Raw genomic sequence first — 22,010 nt, forward strand, 5'->3', positions numbered from 1 at the left:
CGCTCTACCACTTGAGCCACAGCGCCACTTCCGGCTTTTTTCTTTTTGCTTATGTGGTGCTGAGGAATCGAACCCAGGGCCTTGAGCATGCAAGGCAAGCGCTCTACCACTGAGCCACCTTCCCAGCCCCATGAGTACGTTTCTTGTGGAGCATTGTTACTTCCTCCTTTGTTGTTCTCCCACTATTCCTTCTCTCCCCCACCTCCCTCACTCCTCCCCATCCACCCCCCAAGTTGTTGTCACTGTACTTGATATTGGTACCCTGCATCTTGTATATACACTGGTCCAATTCAAGGAGGGGAAGGGAAATAACAAAATGCTGAACAAGGACACAAGATGACCCAATGCAACAATGATACCCACAAAAGTACGTTTCTTTTTGGACAATGTCATCCCTTCCCTTGCTTTCTCCCAGTGTTTCCCTCCCATACCCACCCACAAATGATATAGTTCACTTTCAATATAGTGTCTAGCGAGTACTACTGCTGCATTGTTCACTCTTTATCCCTCCATTTCTCTGTCCCCCTTACCCTTCCAAGAACAGATAAACAAGACAAACGTAGTTCATTTTGAAATATCTCCATGACTTCATTTGTATTTCTTTTATGGCTAGAGAAGTTAAGCATTTTTTCAGGTGTCTATTGGCCATTCTTATTTCCCCTTCAGAGAAATCTCTTTAAATCTTTAGCCCACTTATTTATCAGGCAGTTGTTTCTCTGAGAATTTGTTGTTGGAGGATTTAATTTTTTGAGTTCTAAATATATTTCAGATATAAGGCCCTTGTCCGTTGTATGGCTAGTGAAGATCTTCTCCCAGTTTGTGGGCTTTCTATTGATCTTGCTAGCTATATCCTTTGCCATGCAGAAGCTCTGCAGTTTCATGCAATCCCATTTGTCCAACCTTTCTTTGATTTGTTGTGCTTCTAGGTCTTTATTAAGAAAATTTGGGCCTAAGGAGCCCTAGAGTTTTTCCAATTCCTTCCTGTAATGTTTTCAGGGTGTCTGCTTTTATTTCGAGGTCTTTGATCCATTTGGAGTTGATTCTGGTGCAGGGTGATATAACAGATCTAGCTTTAGTTTTCTACAGGTATTTAGTCAATTTTTCCAGCACCATTTACTAAGAAGGCTGTCTTTCTTCCATTCTATTTTTTTACCTCCCTTGTCAAAGATTAGGTGGCTATAGGTCTGTGGGTACATTTCTGGGTCTTCAGTCCTATCCCATTGGTCCTCAGGTCCGTTCTTGTGCCAGTACCAAGCTGTTTTGATTACTATGGCTTTGTAATAGAGTTTGACATTTGGAATTGATATCCTCCAGTACTGTTCTTTCTGCCAAGGATTGTTTTTGCTATTCGGGGTCTTTTATTGTTCTATATGAATTTTTGGATTGCTTCTTCTTATTTCAATGAAGAATGAGGTTGGGATATTGACAGGTATGGCCTTGAATTTGTATATAGCCTTTGGCAGTATTGCCATTTTTACCAAGTTAATCCAGCAATCCAGGAACATGGGAGGTTTATCCACTTCCTTAGTTCTGCTTTTATCTCCTTTTTCAGGTTTTTTCATCATATAGGTCCTTCACCTCTTTAGTTAACTCCTAGGTATTTTATTTTTTGTGGGGCTATTATGACTGGAGTTGTTTTCCTAATTTCAACCACTCTCTTCTCCTTAATGGTACAGGAAAACCATTGATTTCTGAGGGTTACTTTTATACCCAGCTACTTTGCCAAGTTTCCAATCAGCTCAAGTAACTTGGGAGTGGTGTCCATGGGGTTCTTTAAATACAAGTTCATGTCATCTGCAAAGAGGGAGAGTTTTACTTCATCTTTCTTAATTTGGATCCCCTTTATGTTTGCATCTTGTCTTATTGCACTAGCTAGGCATTCTAATACTACGTTGAAGAAGGGTAAGAGTGAGTAAACACCCTTGCCTCCTTCCTGAATTTAGAGGAAATGGCTTTAACTTTCTCCCAGTAAGTATATTGCTGATTGTAGTTTTGTCATAAACTGTCTTTATTATATTGAGGAATGTTCCATGGATTCCTAGTTTTTTCCAGAGCTTTCATCATAAAGGGGTGTTGGATCTTGTCAAATGCTTTTTCTGCATCTATTGAGATAATCATGTGGTTCTTATCTTTGTTCCTGTTGATGTGATGAATTATATTAATTGATTTGCATATATTGAACCAGCTTTGCATCCCTGAAATGAATCTTGTTTGATCATGGTGTTTGATATTTTTGATGAGTTGTTAAAGTTGATTGAATTTTATAAGATCACATGCACAAAGCTATTACACCTTTTCTTCCTCTCATAAGAATATCCTCCTTTGGTCTCACTGTGTGTAAATGCCTGGAGACCTGTATAATTTGTCATGCCCTAGTGTATTTTTCTTTTACCATCAAGTATGTTTACTTGTAGATTTATAGGCACATTCTAGCTACCATTAATGAGGAAAACCACACAACCTATGTTTCTCTGACTCTGGCTTATTTCACTTAATATAATTTTTCAAGTCTTTCCATTTCCTTACAAGTGGCACTAAATCATTCTTATGGATGGATGAGTAGAATTCCATTGTGCATATATACCACATTTCTTAGCCAACTTAAAATCTCACCTCTTTAAAATCTGAAATATCTCCTCATCCTATTTTCTGAACTCCTTTAAAAGTGTGAAATATCAGTTGTGGTATTCTCTTACTTTATTTAGTGCATATATACATATACATATATATATATATACATACATACCTTTGAGAGCAAAGTTCTCTGGTAAGCTTTTCCACAACATAGAACATTTTACTCATTTGGGATTTTCTCTGTTTAAATTGCCTTTTGACTAAATTGTATATGTAACATGTCTGTTAAATGATTAAATGAATAAATTATTGAGTATTTTTATATTTTAATTAATTCTGCAGAATATAGAAAATGTCCTTGGGTAATAGAATTGGTAAATTACAATTTATTTTGGGGGTTTTTTGTCTTGTTATGTTTTTTATTGCCTTGGTTTTTTTGTTGGTTTTTTTGTTGTGGTGGTGGTTTGTTTTGGGGGGTGGTTGTTGTTGTTGTTTTCACCAGTCCCAGGACTTGAACTAAGGGCCTGGGCACTGTCTCTGAGCTTCTATTTTATGCTCTCTACCACTTGAGCCACAGCATCACTTCTGGCTTTTTCTTTCTGTTAATGTGATACTGAGGAATCAAACCCAGGGCTTCATGCATGCTAGACAAGCACTATTCCACCTTTAAGAAGTTTTACACAGACATTTCAATCCCACATATCAGTTTATAAGTACAGTTTTATACCTTCTTGGTATTTTTGTTGTTATTGTTGTTATGGGGTTTTTGTGTCTGGACTTAGGCTTAAACTCAAGGACATAGATATTGTACTTTAACTTTACCTCTGAAAGCTGGCATTCTGCCACATAAGCCACAGCTGGACTTCTCCCTAGGCTGGCTTTTAAACCAACATCCTCATAGCTTAGCCTTAGGCAGTGCTAGGATTGCAGGTGTGAGTCATCAGCACTTGGGTAAAGAGAGATTTTTACAATAAGAAGCCAAACAACTGACAAAAAAAAGTCAGGGCACATAAACAAGTAAAAATAGTACAAAGATACTCTAACTAGGAAAAGTACAAAATATAATATGGATTTAAGATACCTAAAATATAATTAAACATGATAGACAAATAGAATTATTTCATCTACCATAAAATATAGCTTACCCAAAGAATGAAAATTGCACATAACACAGAAGATAAATTCAATCCCACTGGATATCGGGAAAATGAAGGACGAGGCCACAATCAGATAGTATATGTAACATTTTACTTGGCAATCATTCATTTACCTACAATAATTTAAAAGACACATATTGGAGAAAATGTAAATCCCAGTGGGATTATAGCTATTTAACAAGAGTAGGACAAACTGATAAAAATAAAAACAACACTTTGGAAGAAATTGACTTAAGTTTACTATTAATGTGTCCCAAGAGACATACACATTATTGTCACAGTGCTCTTCACATGAGCCCAATGATAATTTGCATAAAGCCCATCAATAAGTGGATAGATAAGGGTAATGTGTTCACACAAAAATATATAGATCTAACACATTTATAAGATGATTTCTTTGTTGCTTTGTATGTCCCTCCCCCATGGCATAACCCCTGCTTTCACTATATTTGATATTGGTATAATTTGTGGAGGGGAAGGGAAAAACAAATCGTTTAAAAAGGGATACAGGTGGACCCATTGCAACAATGAGACATACAAGTCATTATGTCGAAAATGAACTTTACAACTTTGGTGTGGGGGGGGGGGACAGGGGAGGATGGGATGGGAAGGGGAAACAAAGGAGGGGGCTACAATGCTTGATAAGAAATGTACTCATCATTTTGCTCATGTAATTGTAACCCCTCTGTACAGTATTTTCACAATAAAAAAATATTTTGGTCAAAAAAATAGAGAGAGAGATCAGTTGGGCGCCTATAATCCTTGCTACTCAGGAGGCTGAGATCTGAGGATTGCAGTTCAAACCCAGCCCGGGCAGGAAAGTCCGTGAGACTCTTATCTCCAATAAACCACTAGAAAACTGGAAGTGGCGCTGTGGCTCAAGCGGTAGAGCGCTCACCTTGAGCTGAAGAGCGCAAGGACAGCACCCAAGCCCAGTTCAAGCAAAAAAAAAAATATATATATATATATATATATATATATATATATATATATATATATATACACTACACAAATACATTGACTAAGTCTTCCAAAAAAAATGTATAAAAGTTTTAGAGGCCACGGCATTACCCCTGTTTTCACTGTATTTGATGTTGGTATAATTTGGAGAGGGGAAGGGAAAAAATAAATAAATAAGTGTTGGCTCAGTTCGTAGAACACTAGCCAATGAAGGAAAGCAAGTACCAAGTTCGAGTCCCAGTCTCAGAGCTAAAAAGGAACAGTACACACAGAAAGTACCCCCAAAATAAATAAAAGGTAATACTCTTTGTATAAATTCAAAAACAGATACACTTTAAAATACAAGTTATTTGGATATTTTTATAAATATATGTGTGTTGGGATGTATTTCATTTCCTAAAGCAGGTGTATAATGGAAGACAAAACTAAAGATCATGATTGCCCTGAGAATCAAGCAGGAGGAAGAGAAGAAGGAAGGGGCACAATAGTAGCCATAACCTATTGGTAAACCTTTAAACTGAGGGGGAACTCAAGAGAGTTCATCTCTACTTTTTTAATTGTTTGAAAATAAAACAAGGATGGTGTCATTCATGAACAATTACAATGATTCCAGAAATTGGATTTTAAAAAACCACAAACTTTCTAATATTTTACCCATGGAACAAATTTGTATTAAATATGATCATTTTTACAGGCAAGGTCTATATTGTAATTACATTTTTCAATTCATATTTAAAGATAATATTTACATAAATATTTCTTTGAAATTAATTTTGTCTGAAGAAATCCAAAAAGAAAAGGGAAATGATGATGAAATCCAGTGCCTTAAGGGAAATTTTTATAAAATTCCTATTTGGCTAAGCCTGTGACTATAATCACACATTCCCTTAATCACCTCTGCGTGACACCAATCCCCCAGGGTCCAAACCACAACAACAAAGTAGCCTTTACAGTTGTAATAAATACTTCCCTAATACCGGTTAATGATTCTTATAGTCCATCTCAAGCTCATGGCCCTCCTAGTTTAATCTGGCAAAACTCTACAAATAGGAATAAATAGAATATAAAAAGATTTCAAATATCAAACTAGAAACTCATTTAGCCAAACTAATTGAACTTCCCCATGAGTCCTAGATCTAGTTTTCCTCCAACACCCATATTAAATAGAAACTTCTTCTAAAGTTTAATTCAACTGAAGAGAATCATGATGTCAGTATAAACTGGTGGTGGCTAATCTATTTTTTCAGGGCTCTAATAACTTGCCTCACCAGTTCCTTTTCTGAAGGAAAGAATCGTCCATCCTAATGGGAAACGGGTGCATTTGGACTACATATAAGGAGGACAACTGTGAATACTCCCCTCATGGACAAACAATGGATTCTAATCTTTCTGTCTTCTGGTAAGTGTTTTCTGCTATCTCAGACAGCACAGGACAACAGGGAAAAACACATTCTAGACAGGGCAAGTCTCCTATGAGAACAGAAATGTGAAAGGTATGTGTGCTAAGAATAAAACTAATACTGAAGCCATCTCAGTAGAGAACATTCCTATTCAATAACAGCTGGTGTCTTTTGATTTTTTTGATTTTCCATATATCAAACATCATGCTAAATATTGTATATTAAGATTGTCACTTAGCCGGGCGCTGGTGGCTCACGCCTGTAATCCTAGCTACTCAGGAGGCTGAGATCTGAGGATCGCGGTTCAAAGCCAGCCCGGGCAGGAGAGACCCTGAGACTCTTAACTCCAATAAACCACCAGAAAACTGGAAGTGGCGCTGTAGCTCAAGTGGTAGAGCGCTCGCCTTGAGCTGAAGAGCTGAGGGACAGTGCCCAGGCCCAGAGTTCAAGTCCCACGACTGACAAAAAAAAAAAAAAGATTGTCACTTAGTCCTCCATACAACCATCTTACAAAGAAAGTGCTTTGAGGTTAACTATTTTATCAGTGAGGAAACTGAGACTTATAAAAGTTGATTCACTCTCTCAAGTTCACATCATCAGAAAATGGCAGCCATCTGTGATAATAAATCCACAGGTAGACTGAACCCAGTGTCTATGGTCTTACCCCTTTGGATAGTCTCTTTTTCTTTTTGGACTTTTTAATGACTGACACATGATACTCCTTGCTTAATCATCAATGAATTGTCCATTAAATATGTTCTTAATATTCAGATACTTTTGATGTTCTCTGTTTTCTCTTCATATCATTGATGATAAATTATGTTCAAATATACTTAGCCCCTTCGTCTTCAAATTCACTGAAGTAAGGAAATGCAAAACAATACTCTATTACTGGCAACTGAACTATTTCTATATTATGAAAAATCTAGAAAAGGTTTCAGTTAAAATGTAGATTTACCTCTTCTTACTATGTCTTCAGCCCAAGTTCAAAGTTACTTTTTTTATTATTTTAATGCCTCCTTTTAAATATCACATTTACTTTTCAGTTAAAGTCAAACTAATGACCAACATGTGAGACTTAAGGGTTAAAACAACATGGAGAATAGGAAGGAGCAACAAATAGAAAAATCTTGTATTTAAGCGGACACCATTAATTCTTACCTCAGTAGCAATTCTGACAAGATCACCTCAGCCTTCAGTGATCCAGAGTTTATACACAGACACTCAGGTTTTCCATCTGCTGAAAACAACCTCATGTCTTAGAAAGCACATGCAGACCTCTGGAGTTCACAGCTGTCTCAGTCGAGATGCACACCCAGAACTCTGTGCTCCCCTTGAGCTCAGGAATTTGAGGTTCTACAAAACCCCAGGTGCATCCGGGGACAAAACACCAAGAAAGTACAGCAGTTGAAAACTGGATAGCTTTAGGACCAGGTCATCGTGTGCTTGGTCAGGAAAGAAAAACCTAACAGTATATTTGATAACAAACTGTAAAAAGAATCTTAAAAGATATAACTGACCTTTAATAAGTCAAACTGCACAATACTGGTAAATGTGCATATAAGCAGTTAACTTTGTAAAATGCAAAGGGGTGATTACTGGCAAACATCTGGACATTTCAGCAGCAGCAGGGAGGAGGTATAATTAGAACATGGCACAAAGAAAAGTTCCTGTAGTGAGTAACAATGGTTTTGGTTTGTTTTTTGTTTGTCTTGTTTTGTTTTTGCCAGTACTAGGGCTTAAACTCAGGGTCTGGGCACTGTACCTGAGCTTTTTTGCTCAAGGCTAGTACTCTACCACTTGAGCCACAGCTGCACTTGTGGCTTTTTGTTGTTCAATTGGAAATAAGAATCTCATGGACTTTCCTTCCTGGGCTGTCTTGGAACTGTGATCCCCAGAACTCAGCCTCCTGACTAGCTAGGATTACAGGCATGACTTATCAACACCCAGCCAATAATGTTCTATTCCTTGACTCAAGTGATAATCACAAGATTATTCACCCAAACTAATCATACTCTTACCTATTTACTAGGTGCCACTTATATGTAATTTTGGAATAAATTTTGTATGAAGCCGTGTTGACTTAAATATGCCTCTACCATTTTCAGAATAAAGATTCAATGTTTGGAAGTTGCCACAAGCAATGCTTAAACTCAGTGTCAGTACAGAGGAGGCATTGATTAAGGAAAGAGGTCCCTTCGTGTGCACCTGGCTTGCCTGACACTGAGGTTATACAAAGTATCATGTAGAAGTATTCCATGGACTTTTCCATGAAAAATTCTCTTGTACAGGGCAGAAGTCTGTAATCGTGCCTTCTGAGGTCTATTTCAACTTTTAAATTTATTGTGTTTTTTTTTGTTTGGTTGGTTGGTTTTTTTTGTCGGTTGTGGGGCTTGAACTCTGGGCCTGGGTGCTGTCCCTCAGCTCTTCAGCTCTTCAGCTCAAGGCTAGTGCTGTACCACTTGAGCCACAGCATCACTCCAGTTTTCTGGTAATTTATTAGAGATGAGTCTCACAGACTTTGCTGCCCAGGCTGGCTTTGAACCGCAATCCTCAGATCTCAGCCCCCTGAGTTGCTAGGATTACAGGCATGAGCCACCAGTGCCCAGCTGGTCTTTGTTTTTTTTTTTTGCCAGTCCTGGGGCTTGAATTCTGGGCCTGGGCACTGTTGCTGAGCTTTGTTTTTGCTCAAGCCTAGCACTCTACCACTTGAGCTACAGTTCCACTTCCAGCTTTTTCTGAGTAATAGTTTATTGGAGATTCTTCTGCCCTGGCTGGTTTTGAAACTTGACCCTTGGATCTCAGCTTCCTGAGCAGCTAACATTACAGGCCACTGGCACCCAGCTAAATGTGTCGATTTTAATTTGGACCACTCTCTCAACTTTAAGAGATCACAGATGCCCAATGAAATATAAAATCAAAGCCTTTAAACCATTTTCTGAGTTTATTGTGAATCTGAATCTGTAATATGCTTGTCCATATTTTTTTCTTTTTTTTTTTTTTTTGCTTATGTGGTGCTGAGGAATCGAACCCAGGGCCTCAGGCATGCAAGGCAAGCGCTCTACCACTGAGCCACCTTCCCAGCCCGCTTGTCCATATTTTTGCATACATAATGTTGCTTGTTGATTTAAGAAGCCATAGCCAAGGTATGGTGGCTCATACCTGTAATCACAACTACTTAGAGGCAGAAGTAGGACGATTGAATTCCAGGGCCAACACTGAGCAAAAATTTGAAAACCCATGTGAAAACCCATCACAGCAAAAAAGGAGGGTCAGGGCCATGGTCAAGTGGCAGAGTCCATGACCAAGTCAAACTATAGCATCATAAAATGGGGGGGGGGCGCACACGGGGCGGGGGGGACGGGGAAGCCAGGCACCCATAGCTCACACCTGTAATCCTAGCTAGTCAGGAGGCTGAGATCTGAGGATCACATTTCAAAGCCAGCCCAGGCAGGAAAGTCCATGAGACTCTTTTTTTCTTTTTTTTTCTTTTTGGTCTGTCATGGGGCCTGAACTCTGGCCTGGCCACTGTCCCTTGGCTCTTCAGTTCAAGGCTAGCACTCTACCACTTGAGCCACAGTGCCACTTCCAGCTTTTTCTGCTTATGTTTTACAAAGGAATCAAACCTAGGGCCTCATGCATACAAGGCAAGCACTACCACTGATCCACCTTCCAATCCTCACCGCCCCCCCCCCACCTCCTATGAGACTCGTATCACCAATTCACCACCAGAAATCAAAAGTGGTGCTATGGTTCAGGTGGTAGAGTGCTCACCTTGAGCTGAAGAGCTGAGGGACATCACCCACACCCAGACTTCAAGCCCCACAACCGACTGAAAAAATAAAAATAGCATTCAGCCAATCAGCACTGGCTCAATCCTATAATCCTAGTTCCTCAGGAGACTGAGATCCTGTGGATTATAATTTGAAGTCAGTTTAGACAGAAAAAGTCCAAGAGAGTCTAACTTTAAACCCTTAAAGATGTAGGCTGAAGTAGGCTGATGTAGGCTGGCTCAAATACTGCATCACTGGCTGAAGAAGTCAATGCCTCTGAGTTCAAAGAGCATTGGCCTTGGGCAAAATAAGCTTAGGGGCAGTGATTAGGCCCTACAATTCAACCCTGCAATTAGCATACACCCACACATACAGAGAGACAGAGAGAGAGAGACAGAGAGACAGACAGAGACAGATTCTTGATAAGCTTCACACAATCATGGTGAAATTAGTATAATACCAGAAAGGAAAAGGGACACATAGAATGATAATGATTGGGAGGAGGGTAGATAGAGTGTCTCTTTTTAGAACTAAATATAAACTCGTGCTTCCACAAATATTAACGTTCTCAATCTCCCATTGAAGAAATGAAAATTCTTGTATTTATTTCATATAATAAGAACTTGATATTCAGACAGCTGAAATTACTTCCTAGGACAGGGAGCTTCCAAGCAGTGGAGCTGAGATTTGATACCAGGTATGTGGAGTCTAGAATCTGTGCACTTAAGTATTGTACTGGACTTAAAAGATACGTCACTGTGTGAGCACTCAATACTCCTTTGTTAAATTAAGTTTACAACCTCAAACTAAGAAACACTATAAACATACCTCACCTGAATGACCAGTGAAATTCTTTATCATTACAATATTTTCAAATTCTAACTCCCCTTTATTGAACACTGATTTAAGAAAATGCATTTTGCTATATACTGCCAAAAATGAAGTCATTATTCCATTCACTTACAATTAATGTAAATATAGGCTAGATCAGAAGTTCATGCACAAGAATCTGGCAGCAGAAAAAAATCTTAAGTTAATTCAGTTATTAAATGTTCCAATCTAATTATGTGATATAATATTCAGGAAAAAAGCAGTTATTTGGTGAGACTTTGGGAGTCAAAATATTATGATGATTTTATATGAAAAGATTCCAAACCAACAAGAAGATACACTCATATAATTCCTAAATTCCAGAAGATGAACAATTCAGGGTTTATTAACTATTTTATAATTAAATTACCTGCTTGGAAGCCAGGCACCAGTGGCTCAGGTCTGTAATCCTAGTTACTCAGAAGGTTTGATCTAAGGATCATGGTTTAAAGCCAGCCTGGAGAGGAGAGGCCCTGAGACTCTTATCTCCAATAAACCACTAGAAAACTGGAAGTGGTGCTGTGGCTCACTTCATAGAGCTCAAGCCCCACAACCGACAAAAACAAAAACAAAAAATCTGCCTGGCATTCTGCAGAATGGCCAAGTATATAGAAGTATATAAGTATATAGAAGTACATAAGTATATAGAAGTATGTAAGGATATAGAAGTATATAATCATCTTATTTTAGAAGTACAGACCACGAGTGGCAACACATATTAACCCTTCTCAATGATTCATAATATACTCTGAGTTTACCATCATATTTTAGAGCCACTTTGGATATGAGTAGACACAGAGATACTATAAGCACTGAACACCAAGCAAATGTTCCTAAAAGAGATGACTCAGAAAACATATGCAAATAGTGAGTTTGGCATAGTCCTGACAATGTCAGCACCACACAATTCTAAGGCAGACTGACACCATGTTTGGTAACCATGACATTATCTCCTAGCATATCATAAAGGGCCATGGAAACAACCAATAGAAGTTCCAGAACAGACTTCATCCTTCTGGGATTTTCTGATCGACCTCACCTGGAGCGCATCATCTCCGTGGCTGTCTTCATCTTCTATCTGGTGACTCTGGTAGGAAACACAGCCATCATCCTGGTGTCTTATCTAGACACCCAGCTCCACACCCCCATGTATTTCTTCTTGTCTAATTTGTCTGCTGTGGACCTCTGTTATACCACTAGCATCATCCCCCAGATGCTGGTAAATCTGTGGGGCCCAACAAAATCTATCACATACGGAGGCTGTGCACTCCAGTTCTTCTTCGCCCTTGACCTGGGAGCCACAGAATGTCTTCTCTTGGCTGTGATGGCCTATGACCGCTATGCTGCTGTGTGCCAGCCTCTCCACTACATGGTCATCATGCACCCTGGCCTTTGCCACAGGATGGTGCTGATCTCCTGGTTGGGGGGGTTGGGAAGTGCCCTAATTCTTTGCTCCTTGACATTGAAGTTGCCAAGATGTGGCAACCACCTAGTGGATAATTTTTTCTGTGAGATGCCAGCATTGATCAAGATGGCTTGTGTCCATTCAAGAGTCATTGAGGTTTTCGTCTTTACTCTTGGAGTTATATTTCTTCTAGTACCTCTGTCACTGATTCTCATCTCCTATGGAGTCATCACTCAAGCTGTAATGAGGATCAAGTCAGCCAGCAGGTGGAGAAAAGTCCTGAACACCTGTGGCTCCCACCTCACAGTAGTGACTCTGTTCTATGGGACAATCATTTACATGTACATGAGGCCACAGAAAACCACATCCCAAGATGAAGGGAAGTTCTTCACTCTCTTTTACACAATTGTCACACCCAGCCTGAACCCTCTGATCTATACTTTAAGAAACAAAGATGTAAAGAGTGCTCTGAGCAGAGTACTGGGAATGGACAAATGTTCCTCAAAAGTGTGAAGCAAATGGAAATGTCCTACCAGAGTGTAGGGAAACTAAAGAAATAATGGCCTTCCACAACAGAATCTGAACCGATTATCTTAATTTATCAGCAATTTTACCAAAATTTTATTAAACTTTTAATAAATGAGAAGTACCAGGAAATGTGAGGCAGGTAGAGATCCATGATAATGTACAATTCCTAGACATCAAAAACTAGTCAAACATCACTGTCAAATATGTAGCTACAAAATATGGTAGGTACAGAACCATAGATCTACAAAGTGTAACTTCTTTTTTCCCCATGCATTTTTATTTCTCTTGCTGATATGAGAATGTGGAGAGCATCTAGCTTTGGCAATGCACGTGGGAACAATATGAAAAGCTTCCTTGTTACTGCGGGGCACCCTGACCGCTGACATTCTGGGTCTCAATTCTCCAGAAGGCAATTGTGGCCCACTTATCACTATTAGCATTCAATTCATCAACCCTCACTTTAGACAGTAGAACTTAATAAAACATAGTGTTTCTATTTGGGGCTTCCCCTCTTCCTGAATGTTCTCCAAATTTCTGATTCCAAAAGTGAGTTTTTATCAGTTTGCACAGCTGTTTCCATTGCTGCCTTTTATTCTTATGGACGCAAGGTGGCGCTGTTGGAAAAATAAACAGTAGAAATGACTGTTCCAGATCTGCACAGGCCATGACGGTCCCAGAAGACTTTCCCTCCCTTGCCGTGGCAATTCTTTCAGTGGTCCTGGCGAACATGAAGTAACACTCGCCCTAGTTTTCAGGTCTTCGGATCTGAAAACCAGTCCTTTCCATCAGAATGCTTGCAATCTAGGGACTGGCGGAATTTCTCCAATAGGGAGGTTCTTGTGGCGTGACCCCATTGCCCTCTGCCTCCTAGAGATTCCCACACTTGTGGTCAGTGTTTTCATCCAACAGGAAACAAAAGCAAAGGAAAAGGTGTGGAGGGCGCACCGACTGCTCATTCTCCTTCCCAAGACTAAAGGACATCTTTTCCCAGACTTGTGTATAGTGACCAGTACGACCTTCGGATACTTTTCTCTGGGACAGGGAGGGGAGAGCTAGGAAGACTAAAATGGCTTGTGAATGAATGACTGAGCATTGAAATAAGAGGCGCCCTGATCACTGACATTCTGGATTTCCATTCTCCAAGCTCCCCTCTCCCCACGCCCCTTGACACTGAAACATCTGGGCTGCAGGACAAGTTGTAGCCCGAAGACCCCATTTATCTCCAGTGTCTTCTCTCGGAATACCCTTTTCTGATGTCGTTAGCCTTACAATCACTTCGAGTGTCTCTTGGGTGAAGAAGCATTAGTAAATGGGAGAGGGCCGACTGCAATCCCAACCTTTCCTGAATGACTTCCCAGGATCTTTGGGGGAGGAAAAGAAACAGGACAGTAGTCAATATGGCAGCACAGTAACAGCCACCATGTTGGGACTCTGATAAAGCAGGATCAGGGTGACAGAACATAGCATTGTCCTCCAAAGTTCTTGAACCTTCTGAAAGGCTAGAGACTACTCTGAGGCATCAGGAATTAGTGAGCCTGATGCAGTGAGGCAGTATTTTCCCTGTAGAAATACTATCCAAAGCACTCTAGTGCCTGAAAAGCTGAAGGAGCCAAACCTCCTGCTCCTACTCTTAAATATTTTGAAATTACCTCAATAATCAACCATTGCTAAACATGCGGGCAAAATGGATGTCTACATCACCATTGACTGGACCTGATGATGCTTAAGTTCGAGTTGTTTGGACTCTATGAAGCTTGAGACGGTGGGAATAAAATGACTGTTTATGTGATGGTTGTGGATTTTGAAAATGTTCACAGCTTCCCTCTGCTCCCTAGCAACAAGGGAGTTAGAGATTACTGTGTAGACCAACTGTGTCTCCTGTTCATGATTACAACCATGATTGATACCTTGTTTCCTGCACATACAGTAACCTTTCCTGTACTAAACTAAATAAATAGGCTTGTTTCCAAGAGCCCAGGGTTCAAGAGCTGGTGAGCCTTGTACCCCATGGTCCCCACTTGCTTAACTCCTTGTCTGTTATGTGTCTTCAGCTCCAATATCCAGACATGCTGTATCAGGATGCTGGTAGCAACAGTCAGTCCTTGAGAAATCTGAGATTAGAGGCAGCCCCTCTTTCCAATTCTACCTAGCTCACTTCCTAAGTATTCTGGAGTGAGATCCACTTCTTAAAAAATGATGAGAAGCCACTGGAGAAATGTAAGGGCCATTATTTGACTTGCACTTCTTTTTATTATTAGCTTACACTACACAGAGGGGAATTCCATTGTTCCATCTCTACACATCTATGTGTTCTGATCAATATGTCCCATTCACAATATGTTCCATCCTTTTATCCAAAACAAGTTCAAAATGGTTTCTTTATTCAACTTCCCTAGTTATGAACCTGACTTGCAGTTTTAAATACTACTATAGGCTCCTCTGAGGGTGTGTCTACCGTCTACCCCATGAGAAGGCAATAATGACAAGACCTATATGGTAAGGAACAGATTCACAATAAATGTTAGCACTGACATCACTCACTGATATTCTCGATAAAAGGATGCAGACTCTCAGGTGAGGTGGTAGTATATATGCAGATATTTATTTTTCTCCCTCCCCGATATTCCTTCAGATGCCCGAAATTCAGCACATGTGGCTTATTCACAATAAACATTCTGTGGCCACAGAGGTAAGATCAAAGCATTATTTGGACTTAGAATAATCCACCAATCCACCAATGACAAAGTTCCCTGATTGCGTGTTTATATTCTGTATATACCCTGAGATCATACACACAGTAAATAATTTCCATAAATAAAGCACTGAGATAATACAATAAATACCATAAAGCACTGTATATTAGAAGTTAGTAAGGGCTCTGGGGCAAAGTAAGGTAAGTGTCAGTAAGAACACGCAGAGGACAAAGACACAATGGTAAATAATGTTACATTCCCAAAGAGCAAGCATTCATTGGCATCAACACTGAGCAGAGGTAGATGGGGAGGAGACTAGGAAAAAACAGTGGACTCTGTGGTTTGTTACTTTCTTACTGGGGGGATTTCTCCTCACTGTGTTTTCTTCTCTTATGCCCATTAGTTAAGGTCCTAGCTCACTGGGAAAGCTTTCCCACACTTTTCTTTTTGTCCGTCCTGGGGCTAAACTCTAGGCCTGGGCGCTGCCCTTCAGCTCTTCAGCTCAAGGCGAGCGATCTACCACTTGAGCCACAACATCACTTCCAGTTTTGTGGTGGTTTATTGGAGATAAGATTTTCCTGCCCGGGCTGGCTTTGAGCTGTGATCCTCTGATCTCAGCCTCCTGAGTAGCTAGGATTACAGGTGTGAGCCACCGGTGCCCAGCTTCCCACACTTTTCACACATGTGTGGTCTCTCCCCTGTGTGAAGTCTTCTATGTACATTAAATCCTGAGCTTTGATGAAATGTCTTCCCACATCTACTACATCCAAAGGGTTTTCATTATGGACTTTGTTGTGAGGCATCAGACCAGAGTTGTAACTGAAGGTTTTCTCACACTGCTAGCATCCATAGGGCTTCTCCCCCTGTGGATTTGTCTGTGCTTCGTCAGGTCTGACTTCCTTACAAAGGTTTTCCCACGCTGGTTACAACTATATGTCTTCTCCCAGGTGTGAATTATTTTGTTTGGTAAGGTCAGAGCTGCAGCTGCAAGCCTTTTCACACTGTGTGCACTGGTAGGGCTTTTCTCCTGTGTGAATTCTCTTGTGTTTGGTGAGATCTGAATTCCCGATATGGTTTATCTCTGCTGTGTTTTTTGTTTGTTTGTGGGTCGTGGATCCTGAACTCTGGGCCTGGGCGCCATCTCTCAGCAATTCAGCTTTGAGCCACAGCACCACTTGTAGCTTTTTCTGTTTATGTGGTGTCCCGACCCGCAGGACTTTAACGAGGGCCATGAACCTAAGCGAGAAGGAATGAAGGGACAAGAGACAAGATTCTGATCAAGCTGCAAATTTTTATTTTTCACACAGGGGTATTTATATGCTTAGAATAAGGAAGCTTTTTCATTGGCCGTAGCAGCTGCAGGATGTTTGCTTAGGGCAGTGTGAAAAGGTGGTCGTTAGTAGCTGCAGGATGTCTGCTTGGGGCAGGATGAAAAGATCGGATTCTGTAAACAGCCTCAAGATGTTCCAGTGAGATAGTCAAGCCTATCCTGTTGAGGGACTCCCTTTTGGCTCCCGACAATGTGACACTAAGGAATCAATCCTAGAGCCTCATGCATGAGGGGCAAGCACTCTACCACTGAGCCACCTTCCCAGCCCATCTCTGGAGTGGAGTTTTTTTTATGCTGGGTCAGGGCAGAGCTCTGGCTGAAGGCCTTCCCAGCTCTTCACAGCTTCTCTCCTCCTCCTCCGTGATTCTTTTCTGCAGGACGAGGGTTGATGTCACCCTGTGGGATTTCCCAAATTCAGCATTTTCACACGGCCTCTCCTGACATTCATTTCCTCATGAGGAACAAGGCCTGACTGCCAACACTGTACATGTTCACAGCCTGTGCTGCCTTCACAAACACTGTGCCCACTAGGAATTCTCTTGTACACTACATCACCTGAGCTCATGCTTGACCTTTCCCTTAAATCTTGACCCTTCAGTCCTGGCATGCCCCTCAGAATTTCTTTCTCTTTGTCATTTGCCTCCAGAGAATGTGTATTCTTATTTTTTAATGATTCTCCTACAGAGTTTCCACGTTGATTCTTCTGGTACTTTTCAAGGTGACCCAGCTTGCTACCTCATTTCCAAAAGTCATTTCAACTGATGGTTCACCTCTTGTCTTCATCCTAAGAAAGAAACAAGAATATAAAAGAAAAAGAATAAAAGGAAAGGGAGAAAAGAGGGGGGGAACACTTTACTGAAGTTGGGGGAGGGGAGGGAAGATGCTGACAATGAGGAGGAGGAACACTGAGCTGGGAGTGGATTTCTCTAAGCCTAGCCAGACACTGGTGGCTCACGCCTATAATCCTAACTACTCAGGAGGCTGAGATCTGAGGATCAAGTGGTGAAACCAGCCCAGAAAAGGAAAGTCCATGAGACTCTTATCTCCAATTAATCACCAGAAAAACAGAAGTGGACCTAAATAAACTAAATGAAGCTAAAAGAATAGATTGTATCTCCAAAGATCCCATTAGAGAGCTCAACAATATCTAATGCTAACATATACTCCTACTTATTCAGACATAGGTGTCCTGGGATGGCATTCAAGGAGATCCTTTCTAGTAGACCGGTAGACCTTTTGAAAAGGATGCTGGATAACAGCAATAAAGATCTCATTGCACAAGTTGACCATTGCTACCCTTGTGGGAAGTCTAAGGGTGGTGGGGTAAGAGTATGAAAAAACGATGATTATTATAAAGTGGTAAAAAATAAAGTGAGCTGGGACGTAAAGGACTCGTATGCTTTTGAGTGATTGTAGATTGTGGTTCATTATCTTTCTAAAAATTGCAAGTTCAATATTGTTACCTAAGAATGATTTATACATTGTGTCCTTATACTGGCAAGATAAAGAAGGAAGGCATGAGGTAGAAACTTCCATTCGAATCTTTATGCTCACCTGCACAGGAGCTTCCGGGAATCTCAGTTGCTTGTGGATCAGGAACATAGGACTCCCAAACCTGCTCCAGCTGGGAGATCACAGCAGGTTTTGAAAACTGGAATGTTCCTTGTAAGGAAGGTAAGAGGATGCAATTTCCCAAAGACTAAAACTACTACAGAACATAGCTCTAAACATATCATCAGTAAGAAGTCAATAAATCAGCCTCTCAAAACAACAAATTCATGACATATCACAGGGAACCAAATCAGGGAACTAACTTTCTATCTCTGAAAGACACATTTTTAACAAGGCTTGTCTGTTTTTTTCTAATTAAGGTAATCATTTCTGATGGATTAAAAAAGTAAAGCAAAACCAAAGTAGGTGAGGGAAGCCCTTACCTAATGGAAGTAAATTCTCATAATTCTCAAGCGTCACATTCCTATAGAGACCCCTCTGAGCTGGAATCAGACACATCCATTCCTTCTGGGTGAAATACACAGCTATGTCTTCAAACGTCACCAGCTCCTGAAATAAGAAAGACTTGTTATCCTGGGAATCGTCTCATAGTGACTTCAATAAAAGAAACAAGGAGCTGCACACTGGTGGCTCCCTCACCTATAATCCTAAGGTCTCAGGAGGCTGAGATCTGTGGATCGAGAATCAAAGCAAGCTCTGGGGAAGAAAAGGCCATGAGACTATTAACTCCAATTAACTACCAAAAAGCTTGGAAGTGGAGCTGTGGCTCAAGTCGTAGTGCATGAGGCTTTAGCAAAAAAACTCAGGGACAGTGCCCATGCCCTGAATTCAAGCCACAGGACTAGCACAACAATAAATAAATAAACAAGGAGATCTGGCTAAAGTGTTACAACATTATTAAAGATTATGGAAAGGGTAGAGGGGAACAAACAGGAAAACTATAAGGACATTAGGTGATACGCTAAAAGAGTTAAATCATTAAATAAAACTAAAGACTAAACATAAACCTTAGAGTGGATTATCAAACACCACCCTGAGGGTGTAAATTATAACTGGTTTTCTTCGGGAAAAAGTATCACTATCCAGGAAGAGAGACTAAAGCCAAGCTCACCAGGGAATGGCTGACCCATAGTGCCTTTTCCTGTGTTCTGCCTTCTTGGTGATTTTCACAAGCCAACACAGAGAGAGGCAGGGGAGGCAGATGCTGAGAGAGGAGAAAGTAATCAGTGTAGCCATTCTGGACCAGTTCTGCAAGGGATATTTCCCTTAAATCTATTAATCTTTTCCCAATGTGTGCTGAAAACACAAACTATGGGGCTGGGGATTTAGCCCAGCTGAAGGGCGACCGCCCAGCACGCAAGGCCCTGGGTTCGGTCCTCAGCCCTGGAAAACACACACACACACACACACACACACACACACACACACACACAAACTATAATCACATAAACTAGAACCATCTGCTGTCAGCTCAGCTTGCTTCCCTGGTAACACTTGCCCCATTTCCCAATCTGTTAACAAGCTAAAACCCTCCTATGTGTTGTTTTGGAATGTAGGTGGTTGTGTGTGAGCATTTACTCTGAAAAGTCAGTATGCTAACTCAAGAGCTTCCCTTCTAATGCTTTATTGCCATCTGGGATACACTTCTCCCTCTTCTGCCTCATGACCAAAAAAAAAAAAAGATCAGGAGAAGAAGAGAAAAGATTTCGTGAATGGGAGCCCTGCCACATCAATTTTAAAACTCAAAGAATAGAGCAAGGAGAAAAGAATAGTGCAGAGTAAAGAAAGTTAAATCCAAATTTTAGGACTAGGGCAGTAGCGAGATTAAAAGTATAAATCGGTCGGGGCACCGGTGGCTCACGCCTGTAATCCTAGCTACTCAGGAGGCTGAGATCTGAGTATCACGGTTCAAAGGGGGGGGGCGGAGCGGGGCGGGGGGGGGGGGTGAAAGTCCGTGACATTCTTAGCTCCAATTAACCACCAGAAAACTGGAAGTGGTGCTGTGGCTCAAGTGGTAGAGCACAAGCCTTGAGCTGAAGAACTCAGGGACAGAGCCCAGACCCAGAGTTCAAGCCCCACAACCAATCCAAAAACAAAAACATAAATCCGGGACACCAGACCACCTGGGCTTTATTATCCCCAACTAACCAGCTGTGCCAACAGGAATAAGCATATTCCCTTCTCTCAGTGTAAGGTTGCTACCTAAAGATTGGGATAATACTAGAAAATACTTGACTGCGTCGTTTGAGAATTACATCGGCCTGTTCTAAATAGACATACTCAAGTCAATTGTTTGCCAAGTAAAACTTTAATCATTTAATTTTCAAGGATGGTTTAAAGGAGGAGGGGCAAATGAAGAAGGGGGGAACAGAAGAAAAGAGGAAAGGAACAAGGTGCCTGGCTGGAGGCACCACCCATATCCCATTCCACCTCACCTCTGCACCCCACGGCCCACCGAGCTCCCCACCAAGCCCACCTGCCCTCCTGCCCACCTGCCCAGCGGCCTCAGCTCTTCAGCTTTGCCGCAGTATTTTCAGGTCCTGAGTTTTCAGGATTGAGGTCGAGGAAGCCAAAAGGTATCTCCAGCCTAGGTCCAAGAAGCCCTGACACCTCCCACATCTGAGAGACCCGAGCCAACCAGCACCGAGGACCGCTGGGCGCTCCCTGGTTTCCATGGTAACGGGCTTCACACCCTTCTAGGATATGCAGATGATTCTTCTCTTTGGCCCTGCCCTATAGACCCTGAGAAACCGCTTGCTGTCTGAAATACACATAGCTCAGATTAATTTGGGGCTGTTACTACTTTTGGGGAAACAGATTGGCTTGAATAGAAAAATTTCCGTTTTCAGTGCACAATGAAAATAAAGAGGATGGAAACACTAGTTAACGTAAAAGTATGTTTGGGGAAATCCTTAACAAGCCACTGGAATTAGCCCAAAACAAATAATGTAAGTAAATGTATCCTAATTAGACTAGATTATTAAAATGGTTTAAAGAAAGTGTTTTACAGAGAAATTTTAGCTTTCAAAATGTAGAAAAATTTGTTGAAATAGATAACTCACAATATAACAACACCTAATAGATTGGTTGTTTTGGTCAAAGAGCATTAATGGATAAAACCATCAGAGGTAAGGTTGATGGGGGGGGGAACAAAAAACACGTTTCCTGCTGCACAGAAAAGAAAAACGAAAGCCAGTAGGTGGAACAGATTCAGGCCCACACAGTTGACCTAACCTATTCAAGAATTTAATAATTTAATTAAAATATTAATTCAATAATTTATTTATATTGGGCAGTTCAGATGCAGTTCGCATCTGAACTGGAGGGGGGCGGGAGAGAGAGAATGAGAGAGAGAACCAAACTAATGTGCAAATTAAATATTGAATAAACAGAAAATATTTGTCACCTCGGGTTTTGCCCTGGCGAGTCTGTCGGAAAGCTTAAGAGATTAACTGAAACAAGGTGTTGGATTGTTGCTTTAAAATTCAGAAACAAGGAACACAGATAAGTGCAGCGCGTTTGGCAAAACTGTGTTTTCAATCTGAGGGGTAAGATCATGTGGGAAAGTGGGAAGTGTATACGCTTCCCTGTCATAAAGGCCTCAACATTGGAGCAGGCTTAAAAATTCGCTAAGTGAATTTATTCCCTTTAATTCTTGAGGACATAGATTTAGCTCAAAACTGTCCATTCCTGGCCAGCCTTCCCTCCAGGATAGTAAGAATCACTGTGACCACCTTCCTGCAAACCTGCATTCTTCCCACGCTCCCTGAACCCTGGCACAACCTCCTGGGAGCTGACCCTCCTCACC

General features: G+C 41.0%; 2 protein-coding genes across 2 annotated transcripts in view; both read left to right on the forward strand.

The window, feature by feature from the left end:
* The first annotated feature begins 11,707 nt into the window (after positions 1–11,707).
* Positions 11,708–12,652, forward strand: LOC105997028 (olfactory receptor 2W1-like). Its single transcript, XM_013031303.1, has one exon. It carries the CDS (start codon positions 11,708–11,710, stop codon positions 12,650–12,652), a length of 945 nt encoding a protein of 314 aa, XP_012886757.1.
* Positions 12,653–13,331: 679 nt separating this feature from the next.
* Positions 13,332–22,010, forward strand: part of Znf311 (zinc finger protein 311) — a 17,210-nt gene continuing 8,531 nt past the window's right edge. The window contains exons 1-2 of the mRNA XM_013031162.1: positions 13,332–13,399; positions 17,875–18,013. Coding sequence (XP_012886616.1) covers positions 13,332–13,399; positions 17,875–18,013 — 207 coding nt within the window. The remainder of the gene's footprint in view (positions 13,400–17,874; positions 18,014–22,010) is intronic.

Source organism: Dipodomys ordii, unplaced genomic scaffold, assembly GCF_000151885.1.
Source record: "Dipodomys ordii isolate 6190 unplaced genomic scaffold, Dord_2.0 Scaffold138, whole genome shotgun sequence".
Classification (NCBI taxonomy): domain Eukaryota; kingdom Metazoa; phylum Chordata; class Mammalia; order Rodentia; family Heteromyidae; genus Dipodomys; species Dipodomys ordii.